This window comes from Mus caroli, chromosome 8, assembly GCF_900094665.2.
Source record: "Mus caroli chromosome 8, CAROLI_EIJ_v1.1, whole genome shotgun sequence".
NCBI lineage: Eukaryota > Metazoa > Chordata > Mammalia > Rodentia > Muridae > Mus > Mus caroli.
The window spans coordinates 6951282-6969910 of NC_034577.1; the positions used below are offsets into that span (position 1 = coordinate 6951282).

Consider the following 18629-nt stretch of genomic DNA (forward strand, 5'->3'; position numbering starts at 1 on the left):
TCTCTCTCTCTCTCTCTCTCTCTCTCTCTCTCTCTCTCTCTCTCTGTCTCTCTGCCATTATCACTCACAAACAGCTTCTTGGCTAAGGATAGGACCCTTGTGGCAATCCTCCTGCCTGTAGTTCCCAAGTGCCAGGATGTCAGGTATAACCCACCATACCTGGGTTTGTAGCCATATTGTCACAAGTCTTTGAGTTGTCCAGAATCTTTCCTTATCATCCTTTTCCTGTCTGCAGGGTGTGTAGTAATACCCTGTATTTTGTTCCTGATGTGGGGACTGGAACTTTTAAGGAAGAAGCCTCAACAAGTTGGGTTGGCCACAAATCACAACACACAGAGGACATTTATTCCCTGTGGCCCTATGGAAAGAGGAGCAAATTGAAGCGACCTAGTGACCTCGAGCTCATTTTCCGGGTGACTGACATGAAGTTTAATTAAAGCAGAAGAGCTGTGGGGAGGGCCAATGTGTAAGCAGAGTGAGATTACCCTGGTCAAGGCCTGGTCTGCCTGTGCAGCTCCAGTCCTGGATGATGATCAAAGCAAGTCCTTACTGGTTGAGGGGACAAGCTGGTTCTCAATAGGCCATGACTCCAGTTCTACCGCGCAGCCTCACGCTCTTGTACAACTGCTCCCATCTGGAGTGGTTTTGTCTTGCCCAGGGTGGTTTGTCTCTTCCTGCAATCCAAACCGATGACAGGAGCAGGCAACTGAGCTAGCTCTCTGTATGTCTCCAGCATTGAAGGAGGGTAGACCAGGTTAGACAGCCTCCCTGGGTAGGTAGCATGCATGCATTTAGAAATAAGGAAGGGACCCAACTTAGAGGAGACAGACATACAGTGAAAACAGAGGTGCCTGGTGCTCACCTGCCTTAGGTCACTGTGAGCCTACGGGAAGAGGCATTATGCTTCAGCCAATTGGTTCCTAAGCACGTCCGTCAGTACTGACCTCGTTTGCTTCTTTGTCATCCACCTAGGGTCCCATCACTGATGTTATCGCTACTGTTTCCTGTCAAATAACTCTTTACAGTCATGCCATTAACCCCTCAAACTCGAGTAGCTCCTTCCTGCTCTCTGTGGGTCTATTTTAGCTCTGTGTCTCTTCCATCCTAAGGTGGGCCTCTGGCTGGCAATGTTGGTCTATTTCAACCTAAGTTTCAATTCAGAGTTTTTCCCGGTTTGGTGAAGTAGCACAGAGTTAAGCTTGGGTTCATCATCGCCCCAGGAACCTGTGTCCAAGATTCTGAGCAGCAGTGACTCTGGTGTAGACACTAGGGTAAATGGAACACGTTCTCAGAAAGTCTCTGCTTCGGGCTCCAGGATCAGGACCCACGGCTGCTGTGTCCTGCTGTGGAACCGTCACATACCCCACAGAAAGTTCTGCAGTCAGGGTCTCTAGATGCCGAGTCCTGTTGTGAGGTGGAACCTTCTTTCAGCAGAGGTGGTGGTCACACAGGCTGGGGCCAGGGACCATGGTGTTTACTTTCCTTGTCAATCCGCAACATGACTGCACAGACAGATTCAGGCAAGGTAGGACACAGAGAATGGAGTGGGGACTCCCACCCTGCAGGCTGGAGGACTGGATAGACCTGGGAGCAGGCTGCCCCTAGTGAGATCGGCTGAGAGAGGAAGGCTCGATAGTCACTCAGTGGTTCTCTTTCCTAGTGAACTCACGGGCTGAGCTTCAAGCTACAGACATAAGGATCCCATATTGTGCTGCTTAGTTTACTTCACTTGTTTGTATAGCATGTTTGTTAGCACAACAATGTCACAACAAAATTCAGTCAAAGTCCCAGAGGTTTGTCAGAGTCCACGCTCCCCCAAGAAGTTGGTAGGTGTGTCGAGGTGGGTCTCCCTGCATGAACCCAGCATCGCTAAGCCTCAGCTGAAGCCTAGCCATCAGGGTTATGTTTAGAGTCACCTTCAATTTTAACATGAAGTTAGCCACCTGAATGTTGACACTTTCCCTCTAGTATTTTTAAGGTGTATTAGCTTCATCCTTGCCTTTTTCCAAGAAGAAAATCAGCTGTGCTCTGTGACTTCCCTCTTCAGGGCACAGCGGGCCTTTCAGATCTATGTACTTCAGAGATGGTTATCTCTTTAGCTGAGTAACTTGCTCGGGGTGCCATTGAGTGAAGTTCTCTTCAGGTCCCCCGTGCTTGGCTTTCTAGATCTTTGGGTTCAGGGGGGTCTTACAAGTTCAAAGCAATCGTGTTAATAACTGTCTGCTAGTTTTCCTTTCCTCCTTTCTATACTCCACTGAGAATTAGTTTCACACATGACATCACATGGGACAGTCCCTGGGTAGCCAGTGCACTGCTCGCTTGCTTTGCCCTGCCTTCTTTCCCTGGTGGCCATGACTGCCTTCGAGTATACTTCCAGTTTCTGAACTAAAGCAATCTATGCCTTTTTTTTTTCTGCTCTGTTTTTAGAGTTCTCATTTCAATAAGCTCGAGCTCTTCTATTAATTCTTCATCATTTAATGTGGTTTATATTCCTTGCAGGAAATTCCTTAGGATTTTCCTTATCTACGTTGCTTCTGGGTCAGTGTTAGTGGATAATTTTCTCAGTGGTTTAAATGTTGTGGTTTGGTGTCTCTCCAGGGATGTGTATTTGGGACAGGCTTTCAAATGTTAAAAAAGTTTTTCATGATCTTGATTCTGCTCTTTTGTTTTTCCAGGTCTTGTAGAGTTTAGTTATCAATAACAACTAAACAGTTTTACTGTTCTCCCTTCCTCCCTCTCTCCCTTCCTCCCTCACTCTCATCTCTCCCCCTCTCTCCTCTCCCTCTGTCTCCCACTTCTTCCCCCCTTCTCTCTCCCCTTTTCCCCTCCCTCTCTCCTCTTTCTCTCCCTTCCTCCTTCTCCTTCTCTTTCCCCTCTCTCCTCCCTCCTCTCCTCTCTTTCCCTCTTTCCTTCCCTCTCTTCCTCCCCCTCCCTCTCTCTTCTCTCCTTCTCTCTTTCTCTCCATCCTTCTCTACTTTCCTCCCCTCACTCTTTTTCCTCTCTCTCTTCTCTCTCTCTCTCTCTCTCTCTCTCTCTCTCTCTTTCTCTCTCTCTCCTCTCTCCCCCTTCTCTCTACCCTCTCCCCCCTCTCTCCTTTCCTTTCTAACCCTCAGAACTGCTAAAAATGCTTGTAAGTTCTCACCCTCCCCTTGATCTCTCCAGTTTGTAAATACTGTGAGGATCCAATTGGCCTCACCTCCCCTCTCCAGAAAGAAGGCTAGAAACTCCCATGATGCAAGCTGAGACAGCATTAGGACTGAACATCCTTGCTTTGTGTCTCTAGATCACTGACCTTCATCTTGGGGGGCACTGATCGGCATGTTTTATTTAGTTGTATGTTGTCTAGGTTAGAGACTGTGAACTTGGCTGTGTTTGGTATAATCTAGGAAACACACCTTGGTGACTTATGAATTATTTCCAGGTAATTTTAGCAGAGCCTGTGGACTCCCTGAATGTAGATAGCACCTCCTGTGGGCTGGAATCATATGCTTAAGCAAAGTGAAAAAAAGAGAAAGCCAGATAAGTTCTCTCTCTCTCTCTCTCTCTCTCTCTCTCTCTCTCTCTCTCTCTCTGAATACAATGTCTCTCTGGATACAATGTAACCTATTGCTGTCCGTTCCTGATGCCTTGCCTTCGAGGCAGAATAGAGAGAACGCCTCTTAACTATGAGACCAAAACAACCCTTACTTCCTCAGGTTGTGTATTGTCAGGTATTTGGTCACAACAGCGAGTCATTAATTAATACAGAGGTTAATCAAGGATAACTCTTGGTCCATCCCTGCCATGTGTATTTCTCATTGAATAGACATGTTACCTGCTCATTGATACTGGGCTCTCCTCTGAGCCCCTGTAACCTAATCTTATAGCAGTCCCCCCTACACCAGAGCTTTTGTTTGAGCAATTGCATTGTACTGGATGGTTTTGTTTGTCAACTTGACACAAGCTGGAGTTATCTCAGAGAAAGGAGCTTCAGTTGAGGAAATGCCTCCATGAGATCCAGCTGTAAGGCATTTTCTCAATTAGTGATCAAGGGGGAGGGCCCAGCTCATTGTGGATGGTGCCATCCCTGGTCTGGCAGTCTTGGGTCCTATAAGAAAGCAGGCTGAGCAAGGCAGGGAAAGCAACCCAGTAAGCAACATCCCTCCATGGCCTCTGCATCAGCTCCTGCTTCCTGACCTGCTTGAGTTTCAGCCCTGACTTCCTTTGATGATGAACAGAAGTGTGGAAGTGTAAGCTGAATAAACCCTTTCCTCCCCAACTTGCTTCTTGGCCATGATGTCTGTGCAGGAATAGAAACCCTGACTAAGACATGCACTAAGGTAATTTTTGTGAGTGTGGATAACGCACTACTCTGCTCAGATTGTTCAGATTATGTCCACCAGCCTTTCCTAAACAGATTTATGTCTCTGTAAAAATTAACACCGAGCAGCTGGTATTTTATAAAGCGGCAATGCCAGACATGGGCTTTGGATAGGAAGTGGAGGCGAGCCTGGGTTTGTTTGCATGTGCATGGGCTTTAATTAAGTTAAAAGTGAGCAGACTAGACATTGTTCAGGAAGCCAGTGACTGTCAGCCTATTCTTGGAGAAATCTGGGTTGAGGGCTTTAGTCACCAAATGGTCAAAATTGTATCCATCTCTGCAAGGGTCTGAACAGAATTCTGAGCATTCTGAGTCCCTCCCCAAATCTCCCTAGCAGAGTGCCCTGGCTCAAAAAAAATCCCACCTGCTTTGTTCACAATAGAATTTAATGACAGGGAAATGTCCCTTCCCTTACTGATGGTGTGCACTGTTTCAGTTCAAGGGACTTGGAGATGTTAAAAATATCTCAAGGAATTTCAGAATTTATAAGTAAATAAAAGCAGGTCGCTGTTCTTTTATTAAAAAGTTTTATTATTTGAGAATCCCACAATGAACTCCCAGATCAATCATAATCAAGAAGATGCACATTCGGGTTTGCCCACAGGCCAATCTGGTGGGAGCATCCTCTCGATTTGCAGTTCTCTCTTCCCAAATTACTCTCACTTGTGTCAAGTTGACAACAAAACTGACCAGGACATGATACATACAAAGCTGTCACATGACACTGCAGGAAAACTTTCTCAACAAAATTCACGGAAGCATTTATCCTCTGGAATAGGAGCAATCATAAATGAAAGCACACAATGTATGACACTATTGAGATGCTTCTTCACGTCCTTCTTAAAGGTCTTCCATTTCTTGCCCGAGCCTTACCCCAGTGGTCTCTTAAGACCTGAAGGTTTGGAACTGCCATCATTGCTGTATTATTAGTTAGTGTGAATGCTGTTCCTAAATGTGACCAATACATTTGGTACAGAAAAGGCAGCAACGAGTCAGGTTGGTGATGTAGGCTTCAGAGACTACTCGATTTCCAGGTGGGGAAGTAAGTAGAAGGCAGATATGGTAGAGCGGAGTCCAGAGGCAGGATGTATGGGAAGCCAAGAATATGCAACTTGGGGGTTTTGAGATCTAACTTGTGCTGCTCATGGGCTTTCTGGACATCATGGAGAGTATGAGAAATGCCCATCATGTTTGTCATACATGCATTAAGTCCTGAGTTTTTAAGTGGTTGCTTTACCTTGCGTGATGAGTTACATCCTGGTCTTTTTATGTGGCTGCTTTGGCCTGGAGTGTGTCTGAAGTGCTGAGGAAAGACTGAAGGAGGATCGAGAAGGCAGAGGTTGAAGCGCGCTGGCCCAGTTGGGAAATGGACAGTCCTTCTAGAGACTCGTGTGTTAAAAGTTTTGGTTTCCAGCTAGTTACAGGATTTTGGCAGGATCTGCAAATGTTAGGGGGTGGGACCTAGCTAGAGGAAGTGAGTCAATGGGGACTCTCTTTGTGGGGTTTATCTTGCCCTGACCCCTTCCTGGGTCCCCTCTCACTGTTTCCTGGCTGCATTATGTGACAAACCTTCTCCACCACACACATCTGCTGCCATGATATTCTGACCAAGTCTATGGGGCCAAGCAGCCATGAACTGAATCTCTGAAGCCAGGCGTTGAGAAGTATCTTTCGTCCTGAACGCCGTTTGTACCAGAGACTTTATCACAGTGGCTCATATGAACATATACCTATAGTACAGAAAAGCAGGGGATGGTGCCTGTGAGAGAAAAAATGTAAGAGGTAGAGAAGACAGGAATGTTAAGAACTGCGAGGTGATCTGGAAGAAGTCAGGGGTAACAGAAACACCACGTTTTGGGGGGCGGAATAGTGTGATGGGGTGGGGGGGGACTACCCTGGATTGCCGTTACTGTCTTGACTTTGCTCCATAGATCTGGGGTGTTTTGATGAAGGACTCTGTGCATGAAACAGAGAGGCTCGCTGGCAGGAGCACCAAGGTGTCTGACAGGGGGACCTGAATGTTGAATGTTGTCTGACTGCCTCTCCCTCTCTTGTTGGGTCTCCATTCCCATTAACCAGTTAGAATCATGCCTGACATAGGAGTAGATAAGAAATACATCTCAACAGTTTTGCAAAAGGGAAACACATGAGATATGTATGCCAGTTCAAATGAAAATTTAACGTATAAAGGTTTTTATTTGCTGTTGACAGGATTTATTGGCCCTGCCCAGGGAAGACGTCAATGGTCATGCGGGGCTTACTTGACCTTCATAGCTCTTCCACAGCTCAAGTTCTCTGTGAAAGATCTGTGAAAGGACCTAGTCAAAAGCAATCAAACTCACACCTCCACGGTGCTCTTTAACTCCCAGAGGGCCCTGGAGACTCAGCTTTCAGCTGAAAAACATCCGAGTAGGAGAGCCCTTACTCACTGGTATTTGTAACCCTAAGGAGTTTTAGTTTGAGGGATAATTATTCAAAGAAGAAACACAGAAACAGTAGCAACAGGGGTAGGCTTTTAGCCTTGACGAAGAGGTGGGGTTGTGGAATGAGCATCCAAACTTCTTATATGTTAATTCCTTCAGGTTCCTAAGTGTCAATTTTAGTATTTTTCTTTTGATTAAGACTTCCATTTAAGCCCTGAGGAGTTGGCTCAACCAGTTTAAAGTACTTGTCTTCCAGGCCTGAGGGCCCAAATCCCATCTCCAGAACCCATATTATAAAAGGCTCGGTATGATATGCATTATTAATCCCAGTATTGGAGAGGTGGAAAGAGGAGGACCCAGGGGCTTGCCTGCAAGTCAGCCTGGCCTGATGTAGACTTCAGTGAGAGACCTGTATCATGTGGGGAAAGTCAATGGTTTTGATTCTCCTCCAGTCTTCACTCACACTGAACATGTACATGTCCCAGTCGCACACTTACAAACACACGTGTATGCAGAAACCTTCCCTCCAGGTATTTGTGCCTGTCTGTGAACCGTGATATAGTTACATTCCTAAGGTATTTAGAATGTCTCCAACTTTTGTCCTTTAGACCTTTCTGCCCATATTTACAAGCCCTAAGAACAAACAATCAAAAGATAGTATGACTGTGATTTGCTATTTTCTGACAAAGCATCCTGGGTTCAGATTCTTAATATGGTTGAAGATCTCTCATTACTGCTATGTGAGGCCAAAGCAATCTTTGGTGACTGAATGGTCCCAGAGAAGGAAATTTAGACCTCACTTTCTCATATTAACATTGCCTTTTAAGATAGCAAGCTGGCTTCCCTACTACTTGATGCCTCATGGAACAAATGTTGGTTTTTACTTTGTGAGTATTTACTATGTGCTCTTTAAAATCAGTAGTTTTCACAGTGAGCATTGTTCAGTTCTCGAACAGAAACCACAGTCTCCATTCAGCACTCACTTGAAGCATGGATGTCTAAGGTTGGGGGGGGGGGAGGCATCTGTTAGGCAATTGAAATAGTCAGAGCCGATCTCTGTATCTCCGATCTCCGTGCCACTTGGCTCTGCAGAACTTCTGAACTTCTTAACGGTTTACTGAATGTGATAGTACCGGTCATGCACTTCTTTAAATGATGTAATTTTTGCCTTCGCCACCTGTCGCCACAAAACTTTTCAGCCATTTCCAAGAACATCCCTGTCTGGTCTGCAGAGGAAAAAACAGCAGAATAACAAATGTCCTGGTAAGTCAGTGTACCTGCATGAGCCTCCTGTTCCTGCTCAGAAACAGGTCAGAGTGGCCCTGGTGAATATTAGATTAAGGAGCAAATTGTCTTAGAAATGGGGTAATTGCATCTAAACTGCATAGTTTCAAGAGGACTCTCATTTGGGCTTAAACAAGAGAACATCTGTTCTTTTCAGCTCAACTAGACAGGCTGTTCTTGTACCTGACACACACAAGCTATGGCTCAGCCAGCAAATCACAAAATGCACCGAGGATAAAGAAATAAAGCCGTCAAACTGACTGCACAAAACTGGCTATGCTTAGCATCCCCTGGAAAGCACTGCTGGGCACAAGGCAGCAGGACCGACTTCTGCGAAGACCAATATTCCATTCCAGTCCATCATACCATCCCAAGAGAGGCACACTTTAGACAGTCCCTCAGCTAGAAGTCATGGGGGAGGGGTGAAGGATGCATACACTGTGGCTACCTCAGGGGCAGGGCCGGACCTGGCTGAAACAAACTTTGCCTGTTGCAAGGCTGCTGAAGTCATGAAAGGAGAGATATACCTCATCTTATGCCTTTCTCATTTCCCCTCCCTCCTTCCTCTCTCCCTTCCTTTCTCCTTCCCTGTCTTCTTTCCTCCTTTTCTCCCTCCCTCCTCCCTTCCCTCCCTCCCTCTCTCCTTCCCTCCCTCCTTCCTTTTCTGGTTTCCTTTATCAGTGAACATTTCAATCATTTTTATATTAATTAATTAATCTATAGTGTGTGTGTATGTATAGTGTGTGTGTGTGCGCGCACGCACGCACGTGCACGCACGTGCGTATATGCATGAAGGACAGAGGAAAACTTGTGGAAATTGATTCTCTTCTTCCTCTGTGTGGAACCAAGGCATTGAACTCAGGTCTTTAGGCTTGGCTTCCGGTGCCTTTACTTGACCATCTGAGGCATCTAACCAGTCCTTCATTCATTTCTGGATGAGTCAAATGTTGTTGTTTCACGAAACCAAGATAACAGGTTCAGCACAGAGCTTAAGAGCGTCGTCATGGAAACTGGTGGCAGATGGTCTAAAGCTGTTCACTGTGTGCGTAAGGGCATTTCCTGTTCCAGTGTCTGAAATATAACAGCATCATCCTTTACTATTCAGCTCCCATTTGTGCAGGGTGAGAAACCCTGGGTTTGGTTCCATGGAGGTTATGAGTGCACAGGATAAGGTTAAAGTTGTATGTTCAGGCATCTTGCCATGATGGGCATAATGGCCAGAATGGATGTGGATGTGCGTAGCCTGTGGCCAGTCACGAGTATCATCTTCACAGACCGCCCTTGTGTACAGGTCAGGGTCAGTACCTGAACGAGGGCACCTGGGGGAGAGAGCCTGACAGTACACACTGAAGGAAGATGGGGACATATTCTGGTCCAGTGCATGTCCTCTGAGATGCAGCAAATCCCTTTCAGCCCCTCTGGGCTTCTGACAGCAGGGTGTGAGTATGGCCAAATCTCATCTCAAAAGTTCTGTTCCACTTAACAAGTGCCTAACATGACCAGGTTGTCACTTGGGTTAACGATAGAGCAGTCCCTACCACAAGGGGATGAGGAAAATAAATGGCTTTGATCTCCTACTTGGATTTTGAGGGAAGAACATGGAGATATGGAGTTAATATCTCATTAATATTCTTCATTTATACATTATTCCTTCCTTACATTGGTTGTCTCTATCCTTCCAAGCACAAAGCTGAAATTTGTGAGTTCTGTCTTCTCCCACCTCCCTCCTAAACAGGGTCTACATTTAGTCAAGGACCACAACTAGATTCAGTAGGTGGTTCTGCCAGAAGCTGCCTCTGGTTTCACTGCCTCTCTAAATGCATCCTTAGATTGTGAAGACCCACATGAGGACCCATGATGACTTGCAACACTTGAGAGGGATCCTGGATTTTACAGTCACTCTGCCGTTCTTCTCTTCCTCAACCCCTGCATCTCTCCCTCCCTGCTTCCTTTTAACTCCAGGGAATCACCACTTGCTGAAGGTGCCACCCAGGCCCCACCACACAGCCTGTAGTTGTATTAGAAGCTCACTCTTTCTGAGCGTGTCTGGGGAGACTGTTCACACACTCCACGGCTGCCTGCATCCAGCAGCCTAATTCACACACTCCATGGCCTCTGCTAGGACCCCACTGTTCATGAGCCAAGAAGTGCATGGAATGATTTTCAGGGGAAGAAACAAAATGTATGCATGCTTCTACCTGAGAATTCCACTTGCTTCTAAGGTGGAAGGAGAAGGGTTACCATCTTTCTGGCACAGATTTCTTTTCTCTTTCTTGATGGAGCTACACACTCTCTGGGCCTGAGGTTGGACAGGACTCAGACGGATCCCATTCAAGGTAAAAGTAAACTTAAGGCCAAATTTACACTCAACACTCCAGGAGCCTTGCAGTAGTGGGAACTTTATCTCTGCTGACCTTCCTGGGACTATGAAGGCATACAGGGCTGTGGGATGAGAGGAGACACAGAAATTCGGTCTCTGCATACACAATGAGGCCACAGGAACACAGAATGAATCGCCATGCGTGGTGGCACAGGAAAACTGGGTGCAGAGGGCCCTTGTGTATGTGGCAGTATGCACTGGTCATAGAGAGACAGCCTGAGCTGCAGCATGGCAGGTGGGTGGTTCACCAAAGCCACGGGAAGGAGGGTTCCACACAGGATGCTGGTACAACTCCATCTTTGTTTTTCACATCCTTCTCCTTATGTGAAAATAGTCAATGCCAGCCGCAGCGCTGGATTTGACCCCCGCTCTCCATGTGGCAATATTCCAGCCTACCTGCACCCCTCCCATTCTCCTCTCTGCTGTTTTCATGGTGCACGGCAAGTCTGTTGCTAGGCAGCTGTGCTCAGCCCTGTGACTGCTGGGAAGGAGCTAGAAAATCACCCTCCGCACCTGTGCAGTGTTTACTGTGAGTAAGAACACAGGAGCAAAGCCAGCATCCAGGCAAGTCCATGGAGGGAGCCAAATGCAGCCTTCATAAACCAGGGCCACACAACCACCTTGGAGGAACCTACTGTGTGTAAACTGGCCATGCTGTGACCCTGGGGAAATCCTCCAGGGAAGCGATTCTAGAACTTCTAAAATGCAGATACATAAAAATGAGCAGAAATGTAGGTATTGGGGGTGTCTAGGGCATACTGATTGTCATAAGCTTTGTTAATGTTCTTGCCTTTGCAAAACAGAACACCCCAAACTTTTACCTCCGTGTAGCCCACAGGCTTTTGTGTTTTATTTGTATCAGGGCCTGTAGAACTCCACCCTCCACCTTCCCTGTCAGCCAAAATCTCCCCAGATTCCATTTCTCCAAGGCTCAGCGCCACACATCGAAGTCCATACTCTTCCTCCCTGTATTTCTTTCTGTGACCACAGCAGTTATGTTCCACTGCGGAGACAAATAAGAACCGCGACCTCTGGGGATGGGAGGGGGGTACGTGGCACGGGAGAAAGGGCTGTCCAGTGGTAGCACCGCCCACAGTGGGCTGAGCCTCCACATCAATCACTAATTTAAAAGGTGTTCCACACACTTGCTTACAGGGAACTAGTCGAGGATCCCTCTTTCCAGGTGACACCAGCTTGTGTCAAGTTGACAGACAGCTAACCAGCAAACTTGCCAAAACTCTTCCCCCATGGTCATGCCAGCCTTCCAGCCTTCCAGCCCTCCAGCCTTCTGGAATGTTCCAAGGACAATTTTTCTTCCATTACCATGCCTCTTCCTTTGTCATGTCTGTTAACTGGGGTGTAGGTGAGACAGGAACTGGTGTTCCTCAAACATTATTTCTGTGTTCACAAGGACCATAAAATGATGCATTTCTTAAGTTCCCAAAATAAGAAAAACACTTCTTTCCTGAAACACAATCTTCATCCAGGAAAGCCTTGCTTTACAGTTGAGCACAGGCAGAGAAAGCCCATCGCCTCCCCACCCCACTGCTGATCTAGACGTTTCTTGGCAGGATTGCTTGCTCATAATAGATGCTCAATAAATATTTATTGAGATAATTAAAATTTTAAGGGGTTTCAGGAGCCAAAAAAAATAAAGCAGAACTTTCACTTTTACAACAGAACTTTCTTTGAGAGTGAAAAGGAAATGTCAATATTCAATAAACAGAAACAAATTCACAGGAACACATGGGGGTTAGAAAAGACAGCTTAATTTACTTAGCTGTGGTTTCCTAAGAAAATGATTCTGTTACCTCCTCATTTCCTTTGAAGGTTGTTATTTTAAAATCTCGCTGTTAATCTGGATTAAAAAACAAATCCCTGGCTCTATGAAATAGTTTGTCAGAGTTGTCCTTTACACTGAAAGGGACATTGGCCTACAAGAGAGAAGTGCTCGCTTGTGTCCTCTGGAGGCCTTCTTGGGGCCTCACACGTTGTTGGCTTTTCTCTGTGTCTAACTTTGATCTGTCCCTCTTAAAGCACAGAGACCTCAAAGTGACCCCAGTATGGAGTCTTTTCAACTTGGGATTCTGAATGACACTGGGTTTCTGGTTTGTTTGTTTTTAATCATTTTATTCGTTTATATTTCAAATGATATCCCCCTCCTGGTTACCCCTCCACAACCCCCCACCCTACCCCCCTCATCCCTGTCCCCCTTGCCTCTATGAGGGTGCTCCTCTCCCCACCCACCCACTCCCACCTTATCACTCTAGATTCCCCCCACTCTGGGACATCTAGTCTCCACAGGACTGAGGGCCTCCCCTCCCATTGATGTCAGATAAGGCAATCCTCTGTTATTTAAGTATATGGAGCCATGGGTCCCTCCATGTATACTCTTTGGTTGGTGGTTTCATCACTGTTTTTATTCTATCATATCCATGGTGCTGAAGAGAGATGTGTGCTTGGTTCCTGGTCATGAAGGTGGCACAGCATCTCTGGTACCCATTTGAGAGAGGCTCTTGAAAGCCTAGAAACCCACTCTTATTGTAGATGGGCAATGTGGGAAGTGGGCATCCAGAAGGATGTCAAGGGTAGACAGAGACACGCTGTACAAAAAGGAAGGACCGTGCATCCTCCAATGCATCTTCAGGTGTTAGACTCATGGGAGCACTGTAACAGAAGTGATTCCGTTTCCAAAACCATCATTGCTGCCCTGCTCCATCACCTGGTCAAGGCAGTGGAGCCTTGAGAGTCAGCCACAGAGAGTGACCTGGCAACACAGAGAGAAGGGACTCTCATAGACAACGGTCCGTGCCCCTGGTCACACTCCACCTAAACTCCCCTCCTGCTCTCGGTTGCTTTCTTGTGAGTTCCCAGCATCCCCTTCTGGACCCAGCTCATGTGTCAGTCTTTTGGCCTGATCTTTGCCCAAACCCTATTGCATTCCAGTCCTGCTGATGCTTCCAGAGTCGGATATGCTGGCTCGTTTTGTATGTACCTTACTCACAGGCTCTGTCAAAGCCAAGTCCTACTGGTCACCTGCAGGTCACCCTATCCTTACCTGTTCTGTCACCTTCTAAGCTCTCGGGAGCCTGGCTTCTTGCCTCCTTTCTTATAGCCACTCTGGCTTCCTCCATGTTCCTGAAGAAGGGCTACAGCTGGCCACTCAGGGTTCTGGGGCTCTTTTTCTTCAGTCTACAATGGGACATAGATCATTTGAGCCTGAATGAGGAAACTTGGGGTGACATGGGGTAAAGTCACAATAGTTACCTTGTCCCAGTCCAGGGAGGTGCAGAGAGCAGGAGAGAACAGGCTATCTCTTGTTTGTAGTCAGCAGATTTCCAATAGAGATCACATGAAGCTTGCACATGGAGTCTTCAGGAGACAGAGGAGACCTGGGAACCATGGAGCAGGGTTCTGGACACCAGCGCTGTCTGAGGCTCCCGTGCCCTGGACCAATGGCAGCTGTAGGTGCACATGTGATCATGTCTTCCATCCAAAAGAGCGCCTTGTCTCATTTCTCTGTGTAGTTCTCCCTTCACCTGGACTTTCCTGAGGGAACTCATTGACCTGCGTTTGAACCAGACTCTGCTTTGCTGTTAAAGGGGCACAGTCACTCAGAGGTCAGCAGACTGAGGGCCTCCTCCCGCCTGTGACCATCGTTGATAGTCATGACTGGGCTTCTGTGGCTCATGGTCTCTCTTTACTGCTCCTGGACTGTCTGGGTTGGGCTTCTGGTTCTCAGCTGCACTTCAGCAGATGTCAGGGGAGAGGCTGACCCTGCAGTCAGGTGACTCCTGACTCCCGCTCAGCCATGCATTACCACCTGTGACTTATTCCCAGTGTCACCCTAGGTGGCTTGTAGAAGCCGAACCTTCTTCTCAATCATCCCAAGCCACACATCTACCTCGGAGGTGACAGCTGGGTCTTCTACCCTAAAACTGGGTGGGTGACAGGAACAAAAAGCTTACTGTGGTATTTGTCAATTTTTTTCTGTGGCATGTTGAGGTAGTGCACAAATATTAACTGAAAATATATGGCTTAGGTTTCTGTATTGATCTTCCATGAGCTTGCAGAGCTATTCCCTGTGAGAACTGTGATGGTTGCCGCTTCTCCTTCCCTTCCTCACCCCTCTTCCTTCAGTGCCATTTTGCTTATGTGTCCAGTTACATAACTTAAGTTCAATGCATTTGAATAAATTTAATAACTGATATATAACTTTTAAATGTTTGAAAAAGCTATGGGAAACCACTCTACTGCTATAAATCTCAGGTAATAAATGGGACTCAAAGACTCAGTGATAATATCTAAAAATAAAAATTTCCCTTGAGAATTTAAAATACTCAATATATAGGGAGGAAGCCTTTCTATCACCTTGAAATAAAAATTGTCACTGTCTTAATATTTCTTTACTGCAAACTACCTAAATCTTTCCTCAAGTAGGAATTTAAAAGATGCTTGGATTTTTTTTTAAAAAAAGTTGTTTTCTTTATACAAGGCCAAGACAAATATTTAAATGGTAACTAATAGATTAATTTTTAATCTCTTCCAATTTTTTGTGAATAAGTGGTTTGTGTCTTCGTGTGACAACACTACGTATAAGTTGAAAATATACTTAATTCATTTTAAGGATAATTTTCTCTGTAGAAGGTAGGGGTTATTCACACTTGGCTGGTATGCACCTTGTCTATGAGATATTTAAGGATTTTCTGGTAAAATGAAAGAATCTGAGAAGTGGTGTGATCAGTTGGCCCTGTTGAATCTTATCATCTGCTGAATGGTCATTTATTCTTGTGCTTGTTCCCCAACAGATACGAGCCACTGGCTTCTGTTCTTCTGGGCGAGACAAAGGGTCAGGCTGCTGAGGAGAGGTGTCGACTTGTTCTCCAGCGGTGTAAACTACAAGGTTGGCAGGTTAGTGGCCTATGGACTATGAAAATAGATGGCTGGGGCTTTAAAGGTATGACTCACTGTGGTAGCCACCAGCCTTCCTGGCAAAAACAAACCCCCTTGATATTTTTGGCAAGGCCTAGCACTCTCTGTGCTCATGTCATTCTGTGTGATTTGTGGGTTTTAGCACCGTGGAGGCAACATAAGAGACTATGCACTTTTACAGCAACACAGAGAACTACTGAGCTTGGTCAGTTGCCTCAATTCATGCCTGCTCACTCACACTTTGTAAAGCATCTAAGATGTTCCCATATTGATCACCTTTCCAGCTCCATGACAAAGAACCTGAGGTAGATGGAGGATGAAGAGAAAAAGTTGCCGTGACTCACAGCTTCAGTCCATGGCCCATTAGAGCTGTTGTGTTTGGGCTTTGGCAGACTGAGCATCACACACAATGTATGTGTGTGAATAAAGACAGTCAGATTACTGTGTGGATAAAGAAGAGGGGAAGAGGAGAGAAGGGAAGATAGAGGCAACAGCTCAAACCAGTCATTGCATGACACCCAGGAAGAACAGGAGAGGAAAGGAAGGGAGAGGAAGAAACAAGAGGGAGACCCCTTTGGTCCCAGTGTCTCCTACTTCAAGGGTGAAGCACAGCCCCAATGGCCCAGCTTCCTCTTTCTAGGTTTAGCTTTTAATGGACCACCACTTCTCAGTAGTCACAGGCAAGGACCCAAGCCTTCAGCTCTTGAGTGTTTAGGAGGCACATAAGATCCAAACTATAAAAGGAGAAGAACTCAAAAAACCCACAGAGTAAGGAAGCAGTCTTGAGCGAAACAAACTGTTCATACTGGAGCCAGGCCTGCAGGTTGGGGGAGCTGATCATGGACCCCGCTCCAGTTTCTCTTTGCTGTCTCTCATCTCCCTCACAGTCACCCTCGGTGGCTTCTAGAAGCCGAACCTTCTTCTCAATCATCCCAGGCCACACATCTACCTCGGAGGTGACAGCTGGGTCTTGCTACCCTAAAACTGGGTGGGTGACCGGAACAAAAATCTTACTGTAGTATTTGTCAATTTTTTTCCCTGCGGCATGTTTTAGATGAAACATTGAGGTAGTATACAAATATTAACTGAAAATATATGACTTAGGTTTTTGTATTGGTCTCCCATGAGTTTGCAGAGCTATTCTCTGTGAGAACTGTGATGGTTGCGTTCAGTAGACACAGTGTGGGATCTTTGGGCATTTCTTCTGCTCCCCCCACCCCTCACCTCCCCTTTGAGCTTTAACAAGTAGCCGAGTTTTGAGTCTCAGAGCTTCTCCCTGTGTTCTGTGTCACACACGATGTCTCATAGGCGCCCAGGGTAGCAGTCACTGAGATGGCACAGGAAAGAAATAACTTAAGGCAAACTAACATGGGGCACCCACTAGAGATGGAAGGGACCTTAGGTGACATCAGGAGAGCATCATTGGCTGTCTTTAGGAAAAGGGGATTTGAGTGGAGAATGAAATCCTGGATTCATTGGAGGTCAAAGGTGACACAGAGGATTCCAGATTTTGTGAGGCATACATTACTGCAAAATGGCCTCAGGTTTAAAGTCTATTGTTCTCTGAGCAGAAGCGCAGGGTCCTTGATGGGGTAAACATGGAGAAGCTATTTCAGAAGCAGAGGGGAACAGATGTCTGCACACATCAGAATGTGTATGAGAGCGGCATGACCTTCATGTACCCATCAGAGAAAGTGTCACAGGTACACTCATCTATGACCAAGAGCACAAGAACCCAAGCGCAAGCATAGAAGTCACGACTTCACCCTCTAACCACTCAAGTTCCTCCTTTGTTTTCCTTCTTCTTTTTCTTCTTATTTAATCTTGGTGGAAGTCGGACTTTTAAGTCACCATCTGAGGGAGGACGCTTACTCATGCTGGGTTGTCATGGTTGCGCGTCGGAGCTGAGACTGGATTTAAAAAGGAAGAAATTACTAACCCAGAGTGATGTCAGCTCCCCGCTCTGGAGCCTGAGACATCAGTGTGAGCTCCACAGAGAGTATGGTTTATCAAGATTGTGGGGAGCTGAGGTCATTTCCGCTTAATCATTGCTGGGAGTTTTAAGTAGGTAATTGTAGAGTAGTGGTTTAAGCATAGCATGATGTAAAAGGTTTCAGAGTGTGTAATGTTTCTGTAAAGAATACTCTCCAGTGTTCACTGGTGTGTGTGTGTGCGTGTGTGTGTGTGTGTGTGTTCAGACACTGAGAGACTCTGAAACACTTCTCCCAGTAGGGAAGCTACTATCAGTGCTAATACCCAATCAGGATTCCCAGTGTGTAGGTTGGTGTCAATCATGGGAGGAAGCTGGGATGCACATTGATGAGCGCTGGTTGGCATCAGTCTTTCCAGGACTATGTCCAGGATGGGCTACTTGACATAGCAACGGAAGATAGTATTAAATTGAGACACACATTGGTACTTTTAAATAAAAAATCAAATATATTTTAATAGGGAAGAATTTTCATCTCATCACACAAATTATTTTCTCCTTATTTAAAATTAATTACTTTTCTTGCATGTGTATTTGTAGGTGCCTGCATCTATGTGCATCACGTGCATGTCTGGTTCTGGCAGAGACAAGATCCAGGCACTGGATCTCCTAAGCCTAAAATTGCAGATGGTTGTGAGCCACCATGTGGGTGCTGGAGCTCAAACTCAGAAATTCTTCAACAGCAGCAAGTGTTCTTTATTGCTGAGCCATCTCACTAGCCCAGAGAGATTAATACAGAGAAAGAGGCAGAGAGAGAGAGGCAGAGAGAGAGAGAGAGAGAGAGAGAGAGAGAGAGAGAGAGAGAGAGAGAGAGAGAGAGAAAGAGAGAGGAGAGAGAGATTTCCCCCCAAGTACATCTGCTAATGAGTTCTGCATTCTCTAGTTAGGGAAGACAGATTTTCTTCAGTCTTTTCAAGGGGAGACATCTATATTCTTCCTGCTGCAAGATGAGTAGTTGTAATCACAGACATCATGCTTATTTATATTTTATTTCTAGGTTAAATAGAAAATCACTTGTGTTAGAAACCCAGTTATTCCTGATAGAGTAATCAGACCCTTCTGGTCCAAAAGCAAAGCCTATGTTGGAAATGTACTGCTACTGGCTGGAGAGATGGCTCACTGGTTAAGAGCACTGACTGCTCTTCCAGAGGTCCTGAGTTCAAATCCCAGCAACCACATGGTGACTCACAACCATCTGTAATGAGATCTGATGCCCTCTTCTGGTGTGTCTGAAGATAGCTACAGGGAATTTACATATAA

The 18629-nt window shown here is 46.0% G+C and overlaps 1 protein-coding gene across 3 annotated transcripts in view; it reads left to right on the top strand.

Moving 5' to 3' along the window:
* Nucleotides 1-18629, top strand: part of Myo16 (myosin XVI) — a 479021-nt gene that overhangs the window by 363106 nt on the left and 97286 nt on the right. For all 3 annotated transcript variants that reach the window (XM_021170663.2, XM_029481007.1, XM_029481008.1), the window contains exon 28: nucleotides 15256-15358. In XM_021170663.2, the coding sequence (XP_021026322.1) occupies nucleotides 15256-15358 (103 nt within the window). The remainder of the gene's footprint in view (nucleotides 1-15255; nucleotides 15359-18629) is intronic.